At 36.5% G+C, this 14,604-nt stretch overlaps 1 protein-coding gene across 2 annotated transcripts; it reads right to left on the bottom strand.

Moving 5' to 3' along the window:
- Window positions 1-5,524: 5,524 nt before the first annotated feature.
- Window positions 5,525-13,458, bottom strand: LOC107717787 (synaptotagmin-11-like). Of its 2 annotated transcripts, none has more exons than XM_016524646.1 (4): window positions 13,229-13,458; window positions 7,674-8,590; window positions 6,374-6,500; window positions 5,525-6,054 (listed from the first exon to the last, which is right to left on the bottom strand). In XM_016524646.1, the coding sequence occupies exons 1-4, from the start codon at window positions 13,260-13,262 to the stop codon at window positions 5,744-5,746; spliced, it is 1,389 nt and encodes a 462-aa protein (XP_016380132.1). In that variant the 5' UTR covers window positions 13,263-13,458; the 3' UTR covers window positions 5,525-5,743. The 2 variants fall into 2 exon arrangements, with proteins under 2 accessions (XP_016380132.1, XP_016380133.1); XM_016524647.1 differs by having other exon boundaries at window positions 6,380-6,500.
- Between the last annotated feature and the right edge of the window lie 1,146 nt (window positions 13,459-14,604).

Below are 14,604 nucleotides of genomic sequence, written 5' to 3'. Positions count from 1 at the left end.
GCTTTTCAGACCGATGAGTTTTGTAAAAATCGACGCGTTTCAGAAAGGCAGGGCATAGAGGAGTGTACAGTATGTACAGTATGTGGAAAATAATGTGTTTTTTTAACCTTAAACCGGATAAACACATTTCATTACACCAAATACACCAAATAATGTTCTTTTTAGCAACATCATATGACCCCTTTAAGTTGGATTGCTAACCAGCGTAAAACAGTATGGTGCTGTCATGTGATGGGTTAATATCACGTGACAGTCAAGTTCTGCTAACTGTAAAAGATATTCTGACAGCTAATAGTCAACTATAACCTTTTGTTCAAAAGATCTTGAGTCACTACATTTTAAGGGTAGCTTGATTCAACTAATTCAGTGTCACAGCAAGCCAAGATGTGCAGAACCACAAATGAGAAAAGCACAAAACTGAAGTAAAGCATAAACCATCAGCATCAGCCTTAAAAATGACTCATGCACACAGACAAAAAATAATCACCTAACTTTGATTACCTCAAATTAGCAAAGGCTACTGATATGGATAAATAAATTAAAAATAAATCCTAACAATAAGTAAAATATCTATAAATAAAACAAAATTATCTAGCTAAAGCCTTGTCTCTTAATTCGCTTAATGGATTCTTTTCAAGTACTTACTCTATTAAGGTAAAATGGCAAACTCACTATATATGTACTGAAGGTCATTTTAAACAATAAAATAATGAAAAAACTTTACTTTTTGTGTATGTGCAAAAATATAATAATGTATCGTTTTAGTTCAATTTAAATTCTAATTGGTTATTTAAATTATTTGAAAAATAGAATTAATATAATAATTGTAATTTAAATAAATTAAAACTCAACTAATTGACAAAATGTATTCTCGTAGCTTTGTATAATTGCGGATGAACCACCGATGTCACATGGATTATTTTACCGATGTCCTTGCTACGTTTCTGGACTTGGGAACATTTCAGTTGCGTTGCTGTCTATGCAGGGTCAGACAGCTCTCAGATTCCATCAAAAATAACTTAATTTGTGTTCCGAAGATGAACGAAGGTCTTATGGGTTTGAAACGACATGAGGGTGAGTAATTAATGACATAATTTTCATTTTTGTCTGAACTAACCCTTTAAAGATAACAGTCACAACAAAAACACATTTATAATCTGCCTTAATAAAATGGTGTTGTGAGTGAAATAAATAGAAAAATAATTTTAAGATGAAGACCAGACATGATACTAGACTTATAAAGCGTGTGTGAATTTGAAACAGACCACTGATCAAGTCTCCAATGCTTCAGGTCATGCTTGCCTTTCATTATCTAAGAAATAAGATGCAAGGGAAACTGATCCTGGTTCAGGACTCTATATGTTAAGCACCTGTCTATGTTTATGTTACAGTAAACCAAAATGATCAATCTCTCTCAGATACTCTTTGGTCGTCAGCTAAAGTTACGAGGTAATACATTTAAAATGTTGCACAAATTCTGTAATAAAAAAAAATTATGTATTTTTAATGACATTTTATTTATTAAGATTGTAAAACTATTTCAGAATAAACCAGTTTCTGAGAGTAGTTGTGTGACTACAAATTGTGCGTTTGTCATGCTTTTGGTTATTATAGAGTAGACAGTAAGTGTCAAAAACTGTCAAAACAGCAACAGTTCTTACCTTTAAGATGAATGAGGGAGTCCTTTGTGAAATGTGGAAATAAAAAATATCTTTATTACAAACCTTCTAGATTTGCCCTTTATATTAGGTCTCAGTCCTGGTCTGCTGTGTCTGAAATGAGGGTTTGGTTGGATGGTTTTGTCATTTTTCATGGTAGATGCATGTGATGTCCCTCATTTAGGGTGCGGCCAGTCTACGTATGCCGAGACGTTTTCATGGTGTTTGCTAGTTTGTTGGTTTACCTAACAGTGACAAAGTGTGATTGTGTCTGTTTCTCACATATGACATTTCTCACATTGATTCAGATGAAAAATAGTCTAGGACATGCGTACCATCGTTTATACCATCTTTATTCTTTGGATCTTTATTGTGATCAACAGACGAGTAGAGTTGTATTTATTGTACAAAATTGTATGAACAACAAATCTCAAAGAATGTAACCTAAATGTCACTTAAACTTGTGATGTATGAATATATCTGCTGTGTACAGAGAGTCTAGTCAGTTATGATTCTAATGTCACAGTTCAAAAGTTTTAATGGGTGTTCAGCCCCCTTTATATCAGCATTCCTGTTCTGATTTAGAAACTGAATGAGGAAGCATGGCCTACCAGAAGCTTGAGGTTTCTTCCAAGAAAATCTGAATTTCATTGGAGATGAAGTATATTAAGGTCATCTCACGTTGCCAAGTCATAATTGAAACCCTTCACAAAGACTCTCTTTGGAGAGTCATGTAGTCTCATATCAGTTTGCCTCATTTCCCAACTTAAAAAATGACTCAGTAAACTGGACTTTTTAATAAGTGTAAACAATCATTTGAGCCTGGGGAATTTCTCAGACTTGCCATGAAGCTTCTGGAGCACTACTGTATTTTTTCATTTCCCAGTCAAACATGTTTGATAACATTTAAATATCAGAATTTTTTACTATCAATAATTGAATCAGTGATATAAGAGGGAGACAAAAGAACCCCTCATGGTTAATTTAGTAACTGGTGTAAAATATTTCATTTTAATTGACGTCACTGCTCACACCACAGATATTTGCTTCGGTTTAGCTTTAATACCATTCATTTACTTTAAGACAACCTTAATATTGGCATATTTTGATTTTCCAAAGGTTCTTAATGTTATTCGACCCATCTCAACCAGAAGCACATTTTGAAAATATCCAAATAATATTGGAGTGAAAATATACTAGGAGAGAGAATTCAATTGTGTATCACGTTTATTTAGCACATTCAGTGGGTGTTAAGAACACTAACATACAGGTGGGTGTGTAACATTAGCAGAGATCTCACAGCATTTTGCAGTACAGTATATGTCAAATATTCACAAGATATTTTTTTAGTTTGCACTAATACATTTGGAAGTTTCCTGCAAATTAATTTTTGAACACCAAAGTGATTGTGTATGTCACGTTTTTTTTTTAATACTTTAATCTGTTGTTGTTTTCATGTATGTATTGTCACATGGATTGAATCTTTTAATATCTTTCCATTTTGTCATATCAGTGATCCGACACAAAAAAAAGTATCTTCTATACGAAAGACATTACTTAGTGGATAGGGTGCGCTTTTATACAGGGAGTGTGGCATGAGCATGTAAGAAGCTTGAATGGAAAGAAGCATTTTTCCATCCAGAATTACAGTTTAGAATCTAATATCTCTATGATAGACAAACCATGTGCCACAAAACCAGCTGACCGCTAGCGGTTAATTTGCGGGGAATTGATCTTGAATGTTTGGATGTATGTATAGGAAGTGACACTTCCTGTGTAATCTGTTATTGTCCCTGCTCTGCTGGGTCTCCTGAATCTTGGGCACATTTCCTGCTTGGGATAGAAATACGAGAATAATGTAAATGTTCTGGTTTCGGTTCTGATTCTGGTTCTTTAACAGTTGATTGACAATTCTGATTAACAATTCTTCTAAGGAAAATATATTTGGGGAAAATGCAATTACATTGCCAATTTTCAACTGATGAGTTCATTTCAATAATAAGTAAATTGAAAACAATTCTTATAATAGTCTTTTCAGGCAATATAAATGCAATCCAATAACTGACCTTAAATATATTTGACAAAAGTACTAAACAAACACGTGATTTTATTAATATTTATAAAATACTAATAACAAAACACATAATATGTATCTTTAAACTACACAATCAGTAACTACATGTTGTCATATGAACAACCAGTCAGTCACTATTCTGAATAGTTACAGAAGAATCATTTTTGGTTCCCCAAAGAACCTTTAAGTGAACATTTCATAAAAGAAACATTTTTTTTTCTTAGTGTAAAGAACATTTTAATAATCTAAAGAACCTTTTCCCACCTTCTTGCAATGGAAGGTTCCATGGATGTTAAAGGTTCTTCATGGAACCATCAATGCCAATAAAGAACCTTCATTATTAAGAGTGTACTATAGCCATTTATTCTGTAATTGGACTACACTGGACTATACTCACTATATGTTTCACAATGTAAATTCAGTAGCGGTGTTGTGGCACTGTGCTGAATAAATTGTGTAGGAAATGTAGAAAACAGGAAACTGAGTTTTTTAAATAGTGTTAGCCAAAAAATGCACATGCGATAATCATTAAAGGAGATTTTTTTTCCAGTATTTTGTTCTTTTTTTGTAATGGAATCAGCTCTGATTTTTTGGTTCCCAATCTTAATTCTTACTCCATATAAAACACAGTACACTCTATGCCAGATTCAGACCTCATTAACAGTGAGAAGCACCAATCAGAGATAAAGGCCCAGGCTATCGGCAGGCACACTGGCAAACCATGACTTTACAAGTTCTCATTATAAAAGAGAGATGTGACAAAGTGGTATAAGACAAAAAAGTGAAACTGAGGTGAAGGAGATATGCTTGAAGAACAGACTGTTGTTATTGATAGAATAACATGAACATCTTCCCCCTTGACTTTATGAACTACAAATGATAAAACGCTACATGTCTTTCCATTTCCCAGACATCACACCAAAGGGCTCTGAATGACCCCGTAATATACCAGAGCTTTCCAGCTCCAAACTACAAACACACCTCTTTGTCTATCTCTATATCACACAGGATTTAAAATGAAAGTGAATCCAATCCACCTTAAAAAGGTCATCTAATGACATTGGCTAGTACAATCTACGAAACAGTGAACCACTCTTTTACGGTGAAGTGAAGCTCTGATGTATGAAATTCATACAGACGGTGACATTCAGAGTGTGTTTGTAGCATAGCAGTGCAGATTAAGTTATTCAGGGCCAGATTTACTCAAAGTGCATGATGAAGTCATTGCACAAGCAATAAATCAGGCCCAGAGTGCTGCCAACAGGGTTATTGTTGTACAATCACATGACTCAACTTGTAGCTGTGGAGAATGTGACACAGCAGGAATCTCCGAAACATCTCCAGCCAAAGCAGAACAGAACAAATCATAATTTAGCGTAGATCATACAACCTCTGTGTCACTTCACAGTGTATTTCTCATACAGTGGAGAATCAGTACATATCATAAGACGCTCGTTACAAGCTCCTTCAAAACAAACTCCTTCCACTAACTTTAAATAATGTGGAATTCCGTAAATCAGATGCCTCGAAAAAAGAGCCTGTTTAATGTGCGCCAGCATCACAAATCCACACAATGTCCTGTTCTGGAGTGAAATATGGTGCATTAAGACGTGCGTTAAGTTTTATAAGGACAGTTACAGAATCCCAAACCTCATAAACTTCTAACAGTCTGTCAATATGTTTTTTGTTATTTTGGTCTCGTTTATTATTTGTCATGTATGTTTGTGTTTAGGCGGTGTGTATGTGTGTGTATATGTGAGCAACTGAGTGAGAATGTAAATGTGTACTTTTAAAAAGATGCATTTCCGAGGCCCATCATTGCATTAGCAACGACATAAAAGTTGGCTCAATTCTGTTTTTTTTTTTTTTACAAGTCCTGCTGATAATCAGCTACCTTCCATGTAGTGACGGTAACAAAGGCATCTTTTCCCAAAACTCTCTCTTTCATCATTAAATGTTTCCTGTGTGCCTGTGTTTGAGCGTGTGTGTGGAGAGAGAGCATGGTCAAGCTCTAATATTCGCTGAGCGTGTGCCACTTTGAGATTTGGTGTCGTGGATTTTGGCAGACCTCCTGCCAGTGAGTGGCTCCCAAGGGGCAGGGGCTGTTTGCGCCGAGCACCAGGCGTCCCAAGGCTTGGTTTTTAGTAGTGCGGTCAAAGTCCATGACTAGGAACTCGATAGAGATGTCTGGCAGCAACTCAGCTGGCACATCGTAGATGAAGGATTCATTAAAGACTGGATTGAGCGTGAATTTCTTCACGTGCGTTTTCTTCTTGGCAATGCGCTTGTGGCCATAGAACACATTCAACTTCACATACGGATCTAGGACACAAATTAAGACAGGTTTAAAAATAAGACAGACTTAAAAATACTTTAATATTCATTTCATATATTATAATTTTAAAAAAATATGTAATTTGTTAAGAATGTAGTGTATATTTGACTGTCAAATGTTTTGGGTCTGTAATGTTTTTTTAACAACCATTACATTTATTCAGCAATTTATCAAAATTTTTGTTCAAATAAATGCAGCCTTGGTGAGCATAAGAGACTTCATTAAAAACATTAACAAATCGTACTGACCCCAAAACATTTAAACGAGTGCAGTAAAAATAAATAAATAAAAATCATTTAAATGTACAATTACTTCCAGATAGGCCAGTGATGTCCAATTTTGGAAGGTGTTTCGCTTTTAACACCACCACACTCAGTCTGTGAGAAACAGGCTGATAGGACAGAGAGACCAGCAGCTCTCCACGGCTCACGCACTGCAGAAATGCAAATACACAGACACAAAAGTTAAAAAGAGACAACCAGTTTAAGTATTTAAGACAACATAATTATTGAATAGACCTCTTTGGCTTGAATCAACATTACAATACATGTAAGAATATCCCTGGGTTCTCAATGCACCTCTACAGCACTGGATGGAAGAACTGCAGAATAAGCAGGTAAGTGATAATGTGATAGCAGCTCTTCAGCACATGGTGTATTAGCAAAGGAACTGATCAGATGCATTAATAATAAGTACAAAATGAGTGGGCTGATGACTTGTTAATAACTTGTTTTCTGTTAATCTTCACAGCTCATCCTTCAGAGCTTGGGTTCTGTGTGGAGGCACGAGGAGGCTTTCATGTACGTGCCAACTGGATTGTCTACGCATCATCTAAACCCACTCAGTGAGCAGGAGGATACGCACATTTATCAATGACTACAAACTTCAGTAGGAGGATGAGACAGTGATGCACAGTGAATCAATGCTGAGCTCATACAAGTGTCAGACTTATAAAAAGAACCCAGATGAATCAGTCACACAGCGCCAGCACAAACTGAATGCAGGAAATGATTGTTACATTTCTTGTTATTATTACATTGGTAACACTTTACAATAAGGTGTCATTTGTTAACATTAGTTAATGTATTAACTAACATGAACTAACAATGAGCAATACTTCTACAGTATTTATCAATCTTTGTTAATGCTAGTTAATGAAAATACAGTTATTCATTGTTCATGTTAGTTCACGGTGCATTAACTAATGTTAACAAATGCCACTTTTGATTTTAATGTATTAGTAAATGTTGACATTAACATTAACTAAGATCAATAAATGCTGTAGAAGTATTGTTCATGTTTAGTTCATATTAACTAATACAGTTAACTAATGAACCTTATTGTAAAGTGTTACTATTGTTATAAATATCTATTTATAATTTTTTACAATATATATGAAAAATAATAATAGTACAAAAAAAAACATTTCTTATTCTTGCTTTCGATCTTTTTTTCGCGCTCCATGTATAAAGCACTTTATAATGCACTTCATTGTGCAATATAATGTCGTAAAAATCTGAATTTGATCTAGGTTTAATTAGATAGACTGAGTTTGTGGCTCATATGTATTTTTTGTGTGTGTGTGTGTGTTTATGCTCTTTCTCACCTGCATACTTCTCTTTGTGATCTGTTGTGTAATATGGACCCGGCCTGTACTCGGGTCCACACCTGCCAGCGGAACCATTGCCTCCCCGATCACATCGTCTCGTGAGAACCGATCAAAGCTCAGCACCAGGAAGTGCAGAGTGAGATCCGACAGGGAGCTGTATGGCACGCCATAAAATGTGAAGGTCTCATCAAACGCAGGTTCCAGAGTCTTCCTCAGGACCCGAGTCTTAACGCGATGTTTCTTCTCGGGGAGAATGGTCATCTTCACATAGGGGTCGGCACTCCCCGCCTGGCCTTCCACTGCCGGTAACCCCCGAGCCTCCAGGATGGTGACCACCAATGCCTTCTTGGGGAAGTTATAGTTGATTGCAATGCTGAGATCTCCTCGGCTGGGCTCATCTGCGGGGGTGAAGGGTGTAGCCGTGTTGGAAACCGTAGTACTGGAGGTCTGACTGCTGCTAGCAGAGCTGCTGTCCAGACAGCAGTAATCCGCACACACAGGAAGTTCCCTCTCCAGCTTGGGAACCACATGGCCACTTTCCCCGAGCCTCATCTGCATTTGTTTCTCTCCCAGCAGGCCACTTTCTGCTGCCGAGTCCATATCTACGAGCACCAGTGGGCGGCCCTTGTTGCTTTGAGCCCCGTCGGTGGTCTGGGATCTGGCCTGGCGTGCCATTCGTATGATCCTCTTGCTGCTGGTAAGCGTGTCAGGGTAGATGCTCATTCCTTTCAGCATGTGAATAAACCTGTATGGAGGGTCTGTGAGAGGATCACTTTGTTCCGATTGGATTCCATGAAGCTTGTAGTTCGTCCTGTTGTAATGTTTTTGACAGCAAGTCCACACAAAGATTACTGCAATGACTGCAACGACCAACACACCAGCACCGATAAACCCCGCCAGCACTGGAGACATATCTAAAAGAGAAAAACAGAGACAGAAGAGTAAACTGACTGATGAACAACAACTCACATCTATCTACATTCACACACACAGCATATTCATACCTGGAGATGTTCACAAGCTTAAATCATAAATAATAAAACAGTCTTTCTCGTGCTAGATGGTGAAAGCACAACAGCTCTGAACAAGCAGACACTGACAAACCCACGGCAGACTCGCTTTATATATACTTCATGCCCACTCCACCCGCAGATGCAGAGGAACACAATCATCCCACACAGAGACGACTACATCCGGTATTACTCTGCAACACCACAGCTACAAAATATCATTAAAAATTCTTGTATTTACACTTGGTTGGTTCTGTGTAAATATATAGCTGCATCAGAGTGTTTGTCATTGGGATGTAAATGGTATGCTACATTACAAATGTTGTTTAAAGACATCTTTTTTCAGCATGAACTCGTTAAATTGATCAAAAGTGACAGCAAAGACATTTATACTGTTACAAAAGATTTCTATTTCAAATAAATGCTGTTCTTTTGAACTTTATATTCATCAAAGAATCCTGAAAAAACTGTATCAAGGTTTCCACAAAAAATATGAAACAGTCTTCAACTGCTGAACTGGATCCTTCAACTGTTTTCAACACTGATAATAAATGATGTTTCTTGAGCACTAAATCAGCATATTAGAATGATTTCTGAATGATCACGGGACGCTGAAGACTGGAGTAATTGCTGCTGAAATTTGAGCTTTGCCATCATATTTTTTTATTTTAAAAATATTATTGTTTTTACTGTATTTTCTATTTGTGATCAAATAAATGCAGTTTTGGTGGACATATGAGACTTATTTCTACCACCTGAAAGTTTTTGATATAAAATCAATAAAAATAATTGCACTTACAGTAAGTGATAAAAGTCTGAAGGACAGTTTATTTACTGAAGCTTTCTGTCCTCATGTTAAATTAAGACTAAGATAAAGGAAACACTCGTCTGTTTGTTGCTGATATATGGCCAATGTAAGATGAGCTGCTCAAACATGATTTGCTTAACAATGAATCTTTATGCTGAATACTATAAAAAAAGCAATAAAAGTTTTTCAGTTAGAGTATTTTCAGCTTGTTTATGTTCATATAAAAATACGGCATGCATTGGCTTCAAACAATGGTATAAACATCATTCAATGTAAATTGTGATAATAGTATAATAATCGAACTTACAATTTCAAGGGAATAATTGACAATTATGATTTTTGTCATAATCGTGCAGCCCTATGGTGAAGGGAGACAAAGCTTTTTAAAAAAGGCAGCAAAAGTCATCACTGCCCAGATAGAACAGCATGATGGAGCTACAGCCCAAATTAACAGCGTGAGGCAGACAGAAAAAGATATTTGCCAGCACTCCACCCATTCTGTTGTTCTTTGCTCCATCACTCTCACCCAACCCCAGACAAAGACCCTCACCCCACTTGCTAGATGATGTAAGACTTGGCAGGCTCAGAGAAAAAAAAAAACAGCTGCTACAATTACCTGGAAACATCCCATGGGGCGTAGACACATATGAACCAAAAGCACACGCAAACAAAGAGGAGAGACACCCACATCACGCACGCACACATGTCCACAGCTTTGTTTTTAATCAATGTACTGAGAGTAGCAAAGCTTCTGACTTCTCAGTGACATCTCAATGTCTGTATTTTCGGCGTACCCTGTATCTCTCAGCATATAAATCAAAATAACATCCCTTAAATTAAAAGTTTGTTGTCATTTGGAAGTGTGTTGGCCTTCTTGCATTATTATGCCGTTACATTATGATTATATATTCAGTGGCATAAAATGGTCTTTAAAATGACAATTGCAATATCGCAATTATTTTTGGGGCAATATATCGCACAACAAAAAGTTGTTATCGTGACAGGCCTACTTTAGAGCCCTGACAGGTGTGTCTAGACTGTGTCTACGCAGTAGAGTGATCAAATATCAGAAAAACCAGATATACATCTGTCTAGGGTGATGGTAGCTTAATGATTAAGTCACTGCTAGTTAAAACATTGCAGATTGCATTGCAGGAAGGAGAGACCTGTGAGGGTTGCTAAAAGAGCCCTATCAATGTTACGCCCTTGAAGAAGGCAAAAGAATCTGCTAAATTACAAACAAGCACATCTGTCTGAGGACGATGAGTTAAATGATGCATGCTCTGACTTTCCCATACCAGAAAATGACAATACACAGTACTGTCTACAGCAGTGTAATCAATTCAGGACATCAATTTACCAACCCTGACAGAAATGAGTACTGCACGTTATTCCAGCACTGTGGTCTCAGTGTGGATAAATCATACCAGAACGATGCAGCAAAATGTCTAGAATAACCTTCATCTTGTCCCATTTAAAGTCGTGATATAATGGAAGTAGTAGCAGAACTTTTTTTTTTTTTTTTTTACATGTTAAGTACATTCAAGTGAAATGGATTATCAAAAAAAGGAAAAAAATATGGGGGGGCTTGGTTAGTGCATTGGTTGTTGATTGAATGGAGGCAAATCTGAATCATGCATGTGGTCTATTGCAAGAATGCTGACTAAATGATTGGAGAAGTCGTGCAAAAATTATTAGAGAGAAATCTTTTGTTTCACAGGAAGATTGAGTTATGACAGATTATGAGATCAAAAATCAAAATAAACATGCATGGACTTACTGTTCACAGTAAGAACATTAAGTTGCATTAAGAAAATAGTTAGAGTGAATTTCCATTTCAAGCTGACTTTAAAATATTAATATTAAATTAAAAAAGTCTTTGATTTTAGGTTTTGAGCTGTTACCCAAAGCATTTTTAATTAATAAAAAAAATTAATCACAGATTATCTGGTTGTATCTCAAACAAGATAAGATCCTCCATTGTAAAATGTCTACATTCAATACTGTCTTACAGGATTCTATACAGGGTCCTTGTGTAAATCCTACATGACTCTGCACATCATTCAAAACACACGGTGCCTCTTCTGTGTATACATGTGCAGCCCACAGTGAGAGTGGGCGAAGAAGCTGTGTTTGGAGCGTAAACGTCACTTGGAGGCTCATGCCAGATGGAGGTGGACACTCCTTTCCGTCACGTTATCTCACACCCTCAGACACAACTCTGTTATGCCTTTACATTAGCCCTAAAAAGTTTCATTTCCTTAAAGATAATGCTTTTTATATCAGTTTAGTGATTAAAGTGAAACATATAAACCAGTGACAACACAGTTCTAATCCATTTTCAGCTTCTCTACTAAAATTGTTCTCACAAATTTGTTTTAATTCAGGCGTAGTATAGAGGAAATCAATTTTGTATAATTCTGAGAATAAACAAAATGGTTTTAAACATAATCCCAACATATTTTGTTTTATACCAATATTTAAAATCCTTATGCCACTTCTATAATTAGAGACTGTAAATTGCCCCATCACATCTAAAAGAGGCGAGAAGATCCTCTTAACCCCAACACTTATACTGTCTGTTTACATTGAACACCACAAACACCCTAAACCTGTGGTTCTCAACCACAGGGCCAGGGCCCAGTTGGGTGTTAAAATAAGCTTTAAAATGAGCAAAAACAAGGTTTAAAATATGCTATAACAACTCAAATCAAGATTTTATTTTATTTTATTTTAAGAAATCCCTGCAACAAGTTTTTTTCTCACTGTCTAGAAAAACCTGGATATGAAGGGATATGAAGGAGTCTAATTAGTAGAATCTTATGAAATCTCTCTCTCTCTTTTAAATAAGAAATATACATTTTCAAGTTATGTCAAACTCTAAAATATTTGATTGGGTAGAAAGTGTGGGTAAAAAAAGAGAAATATTTTTAAAAAGTCTTTGTCCTTAATACTTATACTATAAATCATGAAAGACTGGAAAAAAACATGGTGTCTCTGAATATTGCTGTGGAAAGTGGGGGGTCTTGGAGCCAAAAAGGTTGACAACCACTTCCCTAAATGGCATCTGTCAAAGAGCAGCTGAGAGCAAAAAAAAAAAAAAAAAAAGTTTTGTCCATACAAATGAAACTCTTATGGGACATGAGGGTGTCTAAATTACGACAGAATTTTCATTTTAGGTTAAATGTTCCTATAAGAGTGTTTTGAACTATAAATGATTGAAACCAGCACGGATGACCACTGCTAAATAAAACACACATTTGCATAATTGTGCTTTTGACTCAAACCTTTTAATAACTGGGACAGAGCTTTTGTGATCAATTCCCCGTGTGACAACTAGCCCCTACAGTCCAGCTGGCGATTTTGAGGACACATGGGTGGAGACTGTAATCTCAGCGGTGCGCTTGTGTGTTTTTAACAAACAAAGAGCCCTCGGGTCCAGTCCGGATTAGACATCACGTCATTCCTGCTCCCATCTCACTGCGCACCACTCCATTAAAACACTTTAGCAACATGGCGACGTTCACAAACGCTCACAATTTAATGAATCACTACATAAACAACATAGGCTTATTGATTTTGGTTATATAGTCTTGAATTAAGAAGCTCAACAAGCACGGTCCAAAACCACACATCACTAATTAGTGCTATCTTAACCAGGTCAGGTGTATCCATAATGCGTAATATTCATATTTCACGCGTGTCGGGATGGCTCAGGCCTGCGCTATACTCACCGTACGTCGCGCGTATTTCAGTGATCTCAGTCATTTTTAGGGTTGGGCGCAATAACAGCCGTTGAATAAACAATAAATGTCGACGGTCCTTCGTTTAGTTGATATAATGTAGATGATTCATGGCTACATCTCTACGGTACGCGGTGTCCTCGTGTCTGGCCCGATCCAGGCCGTTGTCGGATGCTGCGCGCGCTGAAGGATGCTGAGCGTCGGGATACACTGCGTCAGATCGGGAGTCTGACCGTATGTACCGCCCACCAGCATCCAAACACCTTACCGTCCTGTATTTTCCAGCAATTTCAGATCCGCAGAGCTACATAAAGTACGTTTCTCATAAGACTTTGTTTAAAAAATAAAATTAGAAGTTTAGATATTGGGATTGCGGGGTGTCTAAAATTTTAATGTGTGCAAAAAACAGAAGAAATAAATTTTATCAATATGTCATGATCCTTCTGAAAATAGATTTTGTAATAGTTTAAACCATCATTCTAGCCTGCTTATTTATTTTTTTATAAATAGCTCAGGACAGTGTATAATTTAAATGATCACATGCAATTAGAAAACAGAAAACCCATATGTGAATATGCATACTTCGATACTAAACAGTATGCAAAAAGTTAAATACCTAATTGTCATGAACGAGAAAACTGCAGGGGCTTCATGAGTTGATGAAAAGCTAATAATTAAATCCTAAAATTGTAAAATTAAAATAATTAAAAATCAAAACAATCCAAATAACTTACTAAAAAGGGTTTGATATTTGATTTGTTTAATTGTATGTAATGTGACCATTAGCTGCTAACAGAAAACCGTGAACAAGCAAATGTGTTCTTAAATAATTGAAATATTAACCTACAATCTCAGAGGGTACTTCAAGTAAATATTTCAGGATAAACGGGTTTATCTCACAAAAAATTTGAAAAATTCCTGACCTCTTAGATTGTGAACTAAGCAACCCATGGACCCTTTGCTATCCCATGAGGCCAGAGGGGTGCTATAAGTACCAAGAAAAGTTTTCCCCAATGATTGTTGTTATGTTATGCCAGGTTTTCTGCAGATGAATGCTTAATGAATTTAGGATATTAATATTTTTATTTTGTAGTGACTGCTGTATGGAAGCAATAAGGCACTCGAGTGCATGCTGTATTCTGAATATAGTCACAGCTAAAGCAGTGCTGGTTAAGGGTCCTGGAAATTAATTTTGGAAACCCATCTCTTGGAGGCATCCTGCCTAACAACTCCCTTTTGTCATGAATATATTCACAATATAGCACATCCTCTCACAGAATCCTTAAATTAAATACAATTCGTAATATATAAAGCTTAAACATGCCAGGTAACCCATGTCTAAAATGCAAGGCTGTGTATGAGTGAAT

The sequence above is a fragment of the Sinocyclocheilus rhinocerous genome, unplaced genomic scaffold (assembly GCF_001515625.1).
Source record: "Sinocyclocheilus rhinocerous isolate Xijiao unplaced genomic scaffold, SAMN03320098_v1.1 scaffold1204, whole genome shotgun sequence".
NCBI lineage: Eukaryota > Metazoa > Chordata > Actinopteri > Cypriniformes > Cyprinidae > Sinocyclocheilus > Sinocyclocheilus rhinocerous.
The sequence above is the reverse complement of the archived record's forward strand: the minus strand, read 5'-3'. Positions and strand labels throughout refer to the sequence as shown.

Excerpts from the sequence above, each read along its gene's own strand:
- LOC107717787 (XM_016524646.1), bottom strand. The coding sequence starts at position 13,262 with ATGACTGAGATCACTGAAATACGCGCGACGTACG. Across the intron at positions 8,591-13,228 it reads TGAAATACGCGCGACGTACG|ATATGTCTCCAGTGCTGGCG; the intron begins GTGAGTATAGCG and ends TTTCTCTTTTAG. Across the intron at positions 6,501-7,673 it reads TCACAAAGAGAAGTATGCAG|TGCGTGAGCCGTGGAGAGCT; the intron begins GTGAGAAAGAGC and ends GCATTTCTGCAG.